Below are 13,818 nucleotides of genomic sequence, written 5' to 3'. Positions count from 1 at the left end.
TATACACCCATACTTATGTGTGGGCGTATAAAAATAATCTTTAAACTCAAATTTGCTGGGAAATGTCAGGAATTTGGGTTTACAGACGTCTAATTCCCAAAATTTTCTTATTGTGGCCCTGCAGTTCCTATACAAATAAACGTTTCAGAAATACAATTTTTATACACCCACATGGAAATGTGGACGTATATTGCCGTTGCCCCAGTCCGTCCATCCGTCCGTTCACATTTCTTGTAGGCACGATAGAGACTACAGTTTTTATCCGGTCTTGGTGAAAATTGGTATGCATGTATATATTGATGAGATCTCGGATAAATTTGAAATTGGTAATAATCGGAAGAACGATTTCAGAGTTATTGCCCTTGAATTAGTAAAAATGCGTCAAATTTGACTTGTAGGCACGATAGAAACTAAAGTTTTTATCCCATCTTGATGAAACTTGGTATGCATGTATATATTGATGAGATCTCGGACAAGTTAGAAATCGGTAATAAACGGAAGAACGGTTTCAGAGTTATTGCCCTTGACTTAGTAAAAACGTGTCAAATTTGCCTTATAGGCACGATAGAGACTACAGTTTTAATCCGATCTTCATGAAACTTGGTTTGCTTGTATGGATTGATGAGATCTCAGTCAAGGTCAAAATTGGTAATAATCGGATGAATTGTTTCAGAGTTATTGCCCTTGACTTAGTAAAAATGGTCAAATTTGACTTGTAGGCAAGATAGAGACTACAGTTTTTATCCAATCTTCATAAAACATGGTATGCATGTATGTATTGATGAGATCTCAGTCAAGTTTGAAATTGGTAATAATCGGATGAATTGTTTCAGAGTTATTGCCCTTGACTTAGTAAAAACGCGTCAAATTTGACTTGTAGGCAAGATAGAGACTACAGTTTTTATCCAATCTTCATGAAACATGATATGCATGTATGTATTGATGAGATCTCAGTCAAGTTCGAAATTGGTAATAATCGGATGAATTGTTTCAGAGTTATTGCCCTTGTGTTTGTAAAAACACGTCAAATTTGGCTTGTAGGCATGATAGAGACTACAGTTTTTATCTGATCTTGATGAGACTAGATATTCATATAATATATTGATGAGATCTCAATCAAGTTAGAAATTGGTAATATTCGGATGATGAACAGTTTCAGAGTTATTGCAATTGTGTGCTCAGAGACATTATTCATGTTTGAATTTGATGATAATTTGATGAACTGACTTATAGATGATTTTAAGATTTATTTGAAAATTCATTATTAAGCCACTAAAGGTTATGTTATTATTTCTGACGAGCTATCTTCTAAATTTTTTATCTACAGGGATCCACAGACTTCAGAAAATCATATTTTCAGACTTCCAATTGGCATCCTTGAAGCAATAAACGTAGCAATAACTTAATAGAGGGAACCACTTCAAAGCATATCAATTCTTAAAGTTTTTCGAGGAGGGGAGGGAAGGGGTTACCTAAACTGCCACCCCCCTTCATTGCATGTTCGCTCCCTAAAAGTACTTGGCAAGCTACGGGACTGGCTTGAAAGAGAAGAGTGTCTTTAATGGACGTGTAGTAGGCATAATTTGGCATCAGAGAACATTTACGTTCTGATGCCAAATTGTGCCTATTTTACGTCCATTACAGACACTCTACTCAACCAAGCTTAGCCCTGGGTTTTTGATGGGGGGGGAACCTGCGTCCATGAAAGAAATAAAAATACAAGTTCAAAGTTTCGTGTGTGTCACCGTCATACGATATTCACAAGCCTGGTTTAAAGGTAAACACTGCCTGAATTGCGAAATAAATATTTCGCAAAGTGCTGATATTTCGTTTTGTTTCGTTTCACAAAGTGCAGATTTCTGTAAGCCATGAGAATAGTATTCTCAAAAAAATGCTCATTGTCTAAGACAAGTATAATTTCTTATGATATGATTTGAATGTGGAATGTAGGTTATTGAGGTATAAAGATGAAGTGGACTCCACCAGAGATAGATGATTATATTGATATCTTCTCAGTTGTGAAAGATAACAGAGAAACAGAGAGTGAGCAACATGATATCACTACTAAAACATACTGTCGAGGTGTAACCCTAACACAGATTGGTATACCACGTCTGCCTCACGGTATTAGAAGTAAAGATGTATCTTCAAATAAGGTGAATAATACAATGTTGAGATAAATTGGAAAAAGGACATATTCATCCATACTGTTAAAATTTTTGCGCATATATGCAATAATTTGTTACAGATTCTCAAGGTTTCCCTTAGTTTTTAAGCAGATCTGAGTTGATTAGGACATAATATTTTGAAATAAAACTAAATATCGGCACCCCAAAATTTAACTATAGATGTCAATTCTATTCAAATAGGCTATTAACTCTTCATTAATGGTAATGTTTTTTGATTTTTAACGTTGGTGACTTTGATTTAAGTTGTCTATCCACATAATAACAGTTAATCAAGCTGGTACAGATAATCCAGTAATATAAATCAATGCCAAAAGGTTTGACTTAAGAACAGCCGGTAGACAGGATCTGTGAGAATCTAAGTTGTTAATGCTTATATTTGTCTTTTTTACCGAAATATATACTAGTATTAAAAAACAATAATGTTATCTTATTTGTTTATAAGTTTGACCATTTTGTAGATTCACATGCAAGCAGCATTTAATGCATTACCTAAGAGTAGAGGCCGTGGGAGAGCCAAGATGTTAGAAGAAAGAGAGGATCACTTTATGAGGTTGAAGAAAGATTTTAATGATGCTATGAATTGTTTAGAGAATATTGATACCTCTTCTACCATAGATTCCATCTCCATTGATGTAGGTCTTATTTACTACTATTTATTTATTTCTCTATGGCCACAATATTATGTTGACATAAAATACAGTCACGCCTTGATATTATTACATCAATTAATACTTCATTAATATGTGACAGATTCCATCTGTAGGAATAGGGATGAAAATTTGATATGAAAATGTATAGATTATGTTTACCTGTAATAATTAATGATAGTCTTAAAGATGGTTTTCCGTGTTTTTTAGTGTCAAATTAAGCAAACTATTATTGAGTAATTGGTGTTTCTAATGAATTATCATGTATTCTTAATCATATCATTATGTTCTTATTGCATATAATTAATTAAAAGTTTAATAAATCATAAATGTCCTTGTATGTACAGTCTGGATAAACACAAAACGTCTTTTTGACCTTTCTTGATCGGTCACCCATTGGAACTTCGCTGGTAGTTCTCTTCCAATTTAGCTAATTATGAATTAATTATGGACATGTGAGACAAAGTCATTAGAACACTTCTACTCTTTATTTATACAAGATTTAGCATTCTTATATGGAAATGTGGATGTCGCCCCTGTCTGTCTGTCCGTTGGTCAGTCAATATTTCTTGTGAACACAATAGAGACTACAGTTTTCAACTGATTTTAAAGAAATTTGCTGTGATCATTTATATTGATGAGGTCTTGGTCAAGTTCGAATTAGATGGTCTTTCGATGAACGTTTTTTTGCCCATGACTTAGGAAAAATGCCTCAAAATTTGTTTGTGAACACATTAGAGACTACAGTTTTCAATTGATTTTAATGAAACATGGTGTGATCATGTATATTGATGAGATAATTAGATGTATTTGGGTTATTGATATTGAGTTTTTAAAATTTGGTGGAATTTCTCAGCATAAATAACTGGCAGTAAAGTATACTGTTTTATCATTTCTGACAGCCGCCAGTGGGCGTATGTTACCCATCTTTAAGTCTTTTTTTAATACGCCCACATGAAATGGGTGGCGTATTTTGCCGTCACATCTTTCCTTCCCTCGTTCCGTCGGTCCGTCCACAATTGCTCGTAAACACCCGTTATCGCTCAAGGATATACCCTATCGAAAATCAGAAAAATTGAAAAATATTTAGTATGAGTTATTGCCCTTGTTCATGAAAATGCATTCAATTTTAGCTTGTAAACACTCTAGAGGGCACAATTGTTGATGGATTTTGACGAAACTTGGTGTGAGTGTTTGTAATCACCCAAGGATAAATCCTATCGAAAATCAGAAAAATTGAAAAATATTTAGTATTAGTTATTGCCATTGTTCTTGAAAACGCGTTCAATTTTTAGTTCGTAAACACTCTAGAAGGCACAATTCTTGACAGATTTTGAGGAATCTTGGCATGAGTGTTGGTTATCACCAATGTATAAACCATATTGAAAATCAGAAAAATTGAAAAATATTTAGTATGGGTTATTGCCCTTGTTCTTGAAAATTCGTTCAATTTTAGCTTGTAAACACTCTAGAAGGGACAATTGGTGATGGATTTTGACGAAACTTGGTGTGAGTGTTTGTAATCACCCAAGGATAAATCCTATCGAAAATCAGAAAAATTGAAAAATATTTAGTATTAGTTATTGCCATTGTTCTTGAAAACGCGTTCAATTTTTAGTTCGTAAACACTCTAGAAGGCACAATTCTTGACAGATTTTGACAAATCTTGGCATGAATGTTGGTTATCACCAATGGATAAACTGTATTGAAAATCAGAAAAATTGAAAAATATTTAGTATGAGTTATTGCCCTTATTCTTGAAAACGCGTTCAATTCTAAGCTTGTAAACACTCCAGGCAGCACAATTCTTGACGGATTTTAACGAAATTTGGCTTGAGTGTTTGTTTTCACCCATGGATAAAGCCTATTGAAAATGAGAAAAATTGACAAAATATTTAGTATGAGTTATTGCCCTTGATCTTGAAACTCGTTCAATTTGTAGCTCATAAAAACTCTAGAAGGCATGATTCTTGCCGAATTTTGACAATACTTGCTTTTATTATTCATTACCGCGCTGAAGATTGAATATTTGTCTTCTAGAGTTTTCACGAGCTAAAGATTGAACACGTTTTCAAGAACTAAGGCAATAACTCATACTCAATATTATTCAGTATCGCCCTAAATAGTTCAAAAGAAGTGTATGACTAAAGGTTGAATATTTCATACTAGTGATACTGGACTGCCAAATATTTATGCTCAAAATCAAAGCTGCCAGTGGGCGTATATTACCTTGCCTGGCAAGCTATCTTTTAGATTAGGATTAAAGCATGAAATTATTTGACAAAATCTGCACCTTCTTCACTTGCCAACTTTGTTCAAAATATACATAGAAAGTGAAAGTATATTGTTAATATATATCATTTGATATTTATATTTTTACTATATTATAACTCAATGATAGACCCTATTTTGAGTTTATCAGCTTAGACCAGCTATTTATATTATTTCTTTTGTATTACAGGGTTGTTCAGAAACTAGTTCCATGTTTGGTGACTGTGAATTAAGTGATTCTGACGATGTTATTGGTCAATCAATATTGTTACCATCCCAAAGAAATATCAAACTACCAGAAAGACCATTTGTTAAACCAAATCATTATAATTTCAACTCTGTTGATGATTTTCCTCTGTTGGGTAGTCAGGATTCAGACGGATCGTCATCTTTCAAGGTAGCAGCTAATAAAAAGAAACCTGGTAAAAGAAAACCAAAAGAAGTTCAACGTTCATCGAAACAGTGGATAAAATCAGAACCTAATAAGAAAGGTGTCAAATCTAAGTTTGTTAATCATAATTCTAACCAGTCAAACATTGCAGATTTTGTGATCTCTGATAAAAAAAAGACTGTTAGTTCTTCCCGAAAGGGATTTCCAATTCCACGTAAAGGTGTTGAAACTACGAGGGCAAATTCTATGAAGTCAATAAACATTAATCCGGGTAGAACTGTGAATTTGAATTTTTCCATCGTTATGGAAAATGATGATCTTAATCCTGCAGTGGTAGCCAAAACTTTAAATTCTCACTCTGGAGTAGATAGCAGAGATCAACTGAACTGCAATTCTGATGGGAATATATGTCAAGAATATACACCTCATGACAGTTTTGATACCATTTCAACCAACTTAGACATTGTCTCTAATACTTTTGGTTCTTTCTCGCGCCCACACAGTTTAAATAAATTGGAAGACTTGGAAAATATTTCTCAAGCCTCTCAGGGTTTCCCTAGCATACCAAAATCAATATTGGATAGTTCTAAATGTGGTAAACAAAACTTAGTGGCAAAAGTGAAACCTACAGTGACTAGTACTCTCAATAATCTCAATTCTACAAATACTGGAGCTTGTGCTTTAGAAAATAGCCAAAAAAACACTCAGCCTACTAGTAATACTATGTTAGATTGGAAGATTACTGGTCCATGTGTGGTACAGTTAGAAGGAATTCCCATTGCTTGTGATATAGATATTCTTGATGACACTTTATGGAATTTTGGTCAGATTGAAGAAAGTCAAGTTCAGGTTATCGATGGCAAATATGCCGTAAGATATAGGTAGATTCCAGTTACATATTCTATCATATAGCCAAAACAATTATTGCTACATATATTCTATATATATAGAAAATGTAGTCATACCACAAATACCTAGGTATTGCCTTTTGTATAGTTTGTAGATTGACTTTCAAGCTGTAAACATATGGCTTGGCATTACATTTAGGTTAGTATATTTACAAATAGTGAAATTTAGAATTTATATGGTTATAAATGATTATTATATTTTAGATTCAGTACAGAAGATGCTTGTGAATGGGTTGTTTCATCTTTACATGATACAGACATGTTATATCCAGGTTTGTAATATATTTTTTATTACCTCCTGTGATATGCTAATTCGAACTGGAGTCAGTCAGTCAAGGCCTAACCAGGATTGGTTGAGAAAGTCTTTTTAGCCTGGTTTCTGCTAATTAAAGAGTGTTTGTTTAATAATAATCGGAGAAAACCACAATCATCCTTTTATAAAAGAGTGACATTAAATTTCATTGAACCCTATCGAAAATCAGAAAGGGAGAAAAATACTAGATCCACAGGCTTCACATGGTTCTGAAGCGGTGCTTAACAGTTTTGATATATACGCTTAAAACTGTGTGCAAAGTATTTTGTCACGAGACTTGTGTTTTGTTCTACAGAATATTTACATAATTTTAAAAACATACGCTCAACATGACGTCATATATTAATATTCCTTTACCTACTGTTTGTACAAATAACCTTTATCATTTAGACCACAAATGACTTACAAAAAGGACCTTGGCTCTTATCAAGATAAAATTCATCTATTTCAAATGGCAATGAAGTTAGAAGTAAACACCGTACGAAAAAAATGAATTGCCCATTGGATACATCTTGTCGAGAGCTATCAAAATTGTCATATGGTCACGATATACGACCCTTCAAATTTTTCATATTTTTCAACCAGAAATAAATACCAAATATAATGCGCATTTTTTTACCCCAAAATGGGCCCTAAGGGGTGCGCACTATACACAGTGAATTAAATTTTGAGTTTTTTCCCCCTTCGAAAATACCGTGAATCGATGTTGAGGATCCGCCATTTTGTCTTCTTTCATTGCCATGTTATGTTTATAAGATCGTTTTGAGAATATTTTGTATTAATATATTTGAAATTACTAAACTGAAATAGGTATATTAATGTGTTATTTTAACGCAATTAATTCCATAAAGACAGACACTCTATTGCGGTAACAAAATGTAATTTGATCACGCACGAAGTAATTTGTATGGCTCTTATAGTAAGAATAACAAATGTCATGCTGTCTGAAATTGTTGTCATGTATTGCATGAATTTGAATAGCTTACCACATATACAGGGTTTTAATATTATCCTTCGTTTTTCCCAAATTATTCATCACAATACACATGGCAAATGAGAAACAAATACCTATATAATTGTGCGGGAAAAAATTGAGGACAGTAGTAGATTTTTTGTAAATCTATTATTCACAGTAATCTAAAGCTACTTGAATAAACTTACTATAAGATTAAGTGACTAAAAACAACAAGATCCAGTTAATTTGTAACACCACTGATTAATTTTATGAGTACATTCTAAATGGAAACAAGGGGCATTGAGATCAAAGAAAGATCAAAGAATACTATAAACAACTGTTGTCCACATGATCAGTGAATGTTGAAATGGGTGGATCACAGGCACTTCTTTCGATCCATGATGTGTTCTTGCTTGATCTGGACCATATTATTTCATTGACGACATTTCGATGAGTATTGTAACCCTTCAACGCTTCACCATTTGAAGATAGAAATACAACACGTTTTTAACGGAATCATAATAAGGAAGAAGACAGACATAAAAAAAAAACAATATTTATTCAAGAATTACAAATATTACAATATACATATAGATAAACATTTGGTTTTGGAAACAAGCTTTAAAGCTTATATAAATCCATTACCATTCAAATATAGTTACAATACGATACAATACAAATTAGGGGAAAATTTACAAACTATTTACACTAAATGAGGTTCTCTCAACTGTATCAAGGTTGCAAGTAAATTTAATTGTATGGATGAAATACAGGTTTCGGTAATCGGCATGGCCCCACATATATCATTTTAAGGGCATATGAACACTAGAAAGATTCAAAGAGAGCTCTTTAAAAATAAAAATCATATTTTTCAATCAGTTATACAACTGGAAGTAAGCATTGGACAGCACATATGAGTATATCACTGGATACATATCATCAAGGGCAACACATTTTGTTCAGGCCACAAACTCACCAAAGGTCAAGGTCACGAAATAGGTGCCTTTGAAGTTTTGGCCATTACCGAAAAATTTTAACCAGAATATAAGAAGCAAAATCGAAATTAAAAAATCGGCTTCTAAATATCTTTTTGCAAAATCGATTGTGATATCCAGATAGACCAAAATTATGAAAAGCGCTCTTTCTCCTGAGGCCCAATTTTGGAATTTTACAAAAGTTTGACATTTGCATATGGTGGCTACTCTGTTACATCCTGGTCGGATTTGATGTTTTGAAGTTTTTTGTATGACCATTTGTAATGTATTACAAAAACAATTTTTGAAATATCTTAAAATTTCTGGAAGTTGAATGATAAATTTTAAGTGAATAGTATCAAAAGCGGAGGTGATATCGAAATTTCGAAAATTGTTTAAGTTCCCTCCTTAAGTTTGTAGAAGAAAAAAGGTTAAAAAAAAAAACTCAAAAAGTCAGCGACAAATGTCAAAATTGTCGATTTTTTCAATTGCTATGTCATTAGTGCGAAGTGATAAACAAAAAAGTTTGAGCAAATTCAGATCAGTATTTCTGCTGATAAATGGAAGAAATCGAAAAATAGCCATTGTCGAGGGCTTATTTCTGGTTGGTCAAAATGGTACCAATTTACATTAAACAAATTTGACTAGAAAACAGCATGTAGCCCTTTTAGAAAAACAAGTGAAGGTAAAATTCGAAAATAAAATAGTCATTTGCAAAATAAATATGAGTTGTTGCCCTTGTTCATGATAAATTCTTCCTACAAACAAACCATAGAATCTGCTCACTACGAGAAAGGTTTAATCTGTCAGTGTCATTAACAATTAAGCATGTACAAGTTTATGACCACCACATAGGCCACAGTTTTAAACACCAAGAATCATATTACAAATAACTACTTTTACAGACACAGGTCATATCTTTGCTAAAACTTAAACTACTCAAGTTTTTATCAACCAAAAGAATCTATTTTCATCAAATCTATCTCATAATAAGTCTTCCGACTTCTGCGATCTTTATTCAATGCAATGCTGTTACTGGTAAATGTATCATAATGAAAAGAGTCATTAGAAAAAAAATATAATAAATGGTTTGAAGATGATTTTTAATCGCTATTTCAGAAAATTATGCAATTTTCATCATTTCCAGTTAGTACTTCTGTAGACAATTTACATATTCAAAATCGAAAATAAATCACCCTCGAAAAATGGTGAATCTGTCCCTTTAAACTAAGTTATTTTGAAACAAGCTTACTAGGTAATGATTGAAAAACGCTTCTAAGCAATTATGGATTTATTGCATTATAGAGGGATTCTGTTGTATAGTTTTGACACTAGGTCAGTCTCCATATGAACAAAGACTTATGTTAGCCAAGTTTATAAATTTTTTGCTCATCCTAAGAGGTAGTATACTTTTAAATTATTTTAACTTTTTTTCAGATTCACAGTCTGTATTGGTTTGTTTTAAAGTGCAATAATGATTGTCACTGCACCAGGTAAAAACCACCTTGATAACGGTTGTGCTGGAATTACATATCTTCTTGCCACTGTGACCGCTTGATGTTTTCTTTGCACACATTATAATAAATATCAGATTTTGAGAAAAATTATTGAATAAACATGAAATGATAGTCATATGCATTGATACTATATTTTTCTATGCCCACATGGGGGCATATATATTGGCGTCACCAGATTCTTGTGAAACTTGATGTGGTGTTTGTAATCACCCAAGGATCCAAAGATGATCACTATTGAAAATCAGTAACATCTAAAAATATGTAGTGCGAGTTGTTGCCTTTATTTTTAGAAACGCGTTCAACTTGCATGTTCAATAATCTCAGGGTTGTGCTTAATGACTGTCCTTATACATTAAATGAAAAACAGAACCATTTTCCTGTTGGCAACAAGTTCAAAGTGTTTATCAGATTTTGATGAAACTTTATGCATATGTATGTTAATGAGTTCACAGACAGTTCCATTTCTATATTTTGATAGCTAAATCCAAAATACCAATAACTTGGTAACATTCAAGCTTAAGCATGTACATAGAAATGCCCAACAGAATTTCATAGACTTGCGACTCATCCAACTGAGCAGATGTTCTTACTTCATGTTGTAGGAGCCGCGGTGGCTCAGTGAGTTAGACACTTGCTCGCTAACCTGAAGGTCCAGGGTTCAATCCTTGCATAGATAATACCTGCGGATTTCTCAACCCGGTTTCCCCATGTCAGTGATTGCAGGTAAGAGGGGCTGACATGGAAAAAGCGTCTAGTCGTTCGGATGGGACAAAAAACCGAGGCCCTGTGTGCTACAGACTGTGTACGTTAAAGATCGCTCGACAGTTGGAAATCGAAAAAGAGCAGGCTAATGCCGCTGTCTTGGCAAAATTTCCTTCATTGCACCCTGCATGGCGTTGCCTGTCTTCATTAGCCCACATGGTACAGAAAAGTAGGACGTAAAACTCTATTCATTTCATTTTATTTCTTACTTCATGTTGTGTGGCTGCAAAAATGGACACTGTATAGGAAGCATATATGTAAGGGATGTTAGATAGATGAAATTGAGCACAAGGAACATTTCCTCCTTTGTTGTTCACTTTATGAAAAGGAACAGAATGGTTTACAATTGACCAGAAATCACAAGACATTATTATCGCTAGCGCAGGGCTCCCATGATGGTCTTAAGACAAATTGGTGGCGGTCATACAGTATGTATTTGTAGTAATCTGAACATGATGTTTATTCGTCCTAGTAAAAAATATGGTCACAAGATAATTTAGTCCTTGTTATAAGGTCACAAGGTAAGTATTGGTCTTAGAAAAATGTGATCAATTTCAGTTATAGTTTGTTTCTGCAATTATAATCACTTGGAAATTTATTTCTTTGTCACATTTTTTAACATTATGATGGCAATAAAGGCTGTCTTTGTGTTTGGTAGTTTATAGCTGCTCCTTATTAACTGGTAATTCAATAAGGTTACAACGTAAGATTTATGATAAAACAAGGTGCAAGTTAAAGGTAAAAGAGACATTTTTATACGCCCACATGAAATGGGGGGCGTGTATGCCTTCACCGATGTCCGTCTGTCCACAAATGCTCGTAAACACTCTAGAAGGCACAATTCTTGACGGATTTTGACAAAACTTGGTGTGAGTGTTTGTAATCACCCAAGGATGAACCCTATTGAAAATCAGAAGAATCAAAAAAATTTAGTATGTGTTATTGCATAACTTCTTGAGCAGCCTATGCTAGGTCTTCTTTGTTTTATATTTGCCTTTTTGATTTTTGAACATTTCTATATTATTTTAGATTTCGAATGGTTTAATTCAATTTGATGGTTTGATTATTATAAATGATTGATAAATGGTATTATTCTGTTAACCTCAATGATGTTACAGTGACCAATGACCATACGGAACCCTCTTTCTCACTTATATCTACCAATAAAAAAAGCTTATTGCCCAACCATAAAGTAGTACAGACGAGTAACTTAATTTCGTGCTAACCTATTTTTAGTGCATCTCCTGTAATGATTAATAATTTACATGTGTGACCTTGCATGACCTCCTTGTTTTGATACACATAGGTTATCTGTACAATGGCAGCTAGTAGAATGAATCCAGTAGTTTCAAGCAATGTAAAATGTATTAATGTATCCTTTGACAAATACAAAATGGCGGATTTCAGTTATTACCAAACGTCACCATTTTTTATCGGCCGAATTTCCTTATAATCCCCAGCTGTAATTGGAATTGTAGTCCAACGAATGAAGTCACGTGATCAACTAGCGGATTCCGTGTCAGCAGAAAAATTCTATGGATCACAATGTGGGCCATATTCTTATGTTGTTTCAGTCACTATTTTTTTTTTTAAATCATGGTTCTTTGAAGGAATTTTCATTAGTTATGATGAATTGATATTAAAGATAAATACTAAGAGAAGTTAATTATACCACCCGGTATCCATACAACGTGTTTTTCTCGACTTATTTATAGATCAAACATTGTACACGAAAATAGGTGACGTATTTAGCCGCTGTTTTCGAGTTGGTACACCACTGTATGAACATCTCCGCCTCAGTTCTCATTATCCCTCTATTAAAGGACAATTTGCCAAATTTGTAATTCTAATGAAATTGAGCACGAGGAACATTTCCTCATTTCCTCCTTCGTTGTTCACTTTATGAAAAGGACTGGAATGGTTTACAATTGTGCTTGAAAGGGGGGGGGAAACTGGGAAAGGGGCAAATTGTGAAGGGGCCCAAATAGGAAAGGGCAAAACGGAGAAGGGACAAAAATGGTATAATGTTGGGGCAAATTGGGAAGATACTTATTTATACAGCGGTGTAACCTATTTTCGTGGATATAACGATTCAACATCGAATTTCGTCAAAATTCAAAAAACAAAAAAAAAAATTTTATGTCTTAGAAGTTTCCTCAGATATTCTACAAAATAATTAAAATTGGTTTATTTCGATTTTCTTTATGAATCCTTCACTTTGACCCATATTTCATGAGCAACTAACTCGGCAAAGGCGGCAGAATGCGTCACCTATTTTCGTGTACAATGTTTGATCTATAAATTATAAGTCTAGAAAAACACGTATGGATACCGGGTGGTATAATTAACTAGTATTTATCTTTAATATCAATTCATTATAACTAGTGACAATTCCTTCAAAGAACCACGATTTAAAAAAAAGTGACTGACAAAATAAGATAAGTAGCGTGATTTATTGCTAAAAGTCACTGAAATAACATAAGAATATGGTCCACTTTGTGTTCCATAGAAATTTCTGCTGACATGGAATCCGCTAGTTGATCACGTGACTTCATTCGTTGGACTACATTCTAGCAGGAGACACTTGGAATTCCGATTACGGCTAGGGATTATAAGGAAATTCGGCTGATAAAAAATGGTGACGTTTGGTAATAACTGAAATCCGCCATTTTGTATTTGTCAAAGTATACATTAATATATTTTACCTTGCTTGAAACCACTGGATTCATTCTACTAGCTGATTTTGTAGAGAAAACCCATGTTTATCAAAACAAGCTAATGCGGAGGTCGTGCAAATTATTTATCATTTCCAGAAATCCACGAATAATAGGTTTCCACGAAATTAGGTTACTTGACTGTACAATAAAGTTTATGTTTTCAATTAAAACGAC

At 33.5% G+C, this 13,818-nt stretch overlaps 1 protein-coding gene across 1 annotated transcript; it reads left to right on the top strand.

The window, feature by feature from the left end:
- Nucleotides 1-1,950: 1,950 nt before the first annotated feature.
- Nucleotides 1,951-10,123, top strand: LOTGIDRAFT_230727 (hypothetical protein; the record flags this gene model as incomplete). Its single annotated transcript, XM_009049854.1, has 5 exons — nucleotides 1,951-2,156; nucleotides 2,648-2,821; nucleotides 5,298-6,379; nucleotides 6,611-6,678; nucleotides 10,086-10,123. Exons 1-5 carry the CDS (start codon nucleotides 1,968-1,970, stop codon nucleotides 10,121-10,123), a joined length of 1,551 nt encoding a protein of 516 aa, XP_009048102.1. The 5' UTR covers nucleotides 1,951-1,967.
- Nucleotides 10,124-13,818: the final 3,695 nt, after the last annotated feature.

Source organism: Lottia gigantea (genome assembly GCF_000327385.1).
Source record: "Lottia gigantea unplaced genomic scaffold LOTGIsca_14, whole genome shotgun sequence".
In the NCBI taxonomy this organism is placed as follows: Eukaryota; Metazoa; Mollusca; class Gastropoda; family Lottiidae; genus Lottia; species Lottia gigantea.
The sequence above is the reverse complement of the archived record's forward strand: the minus strand, read 5'-3'. Positions and strand labels throughout refer to the sequence as shown.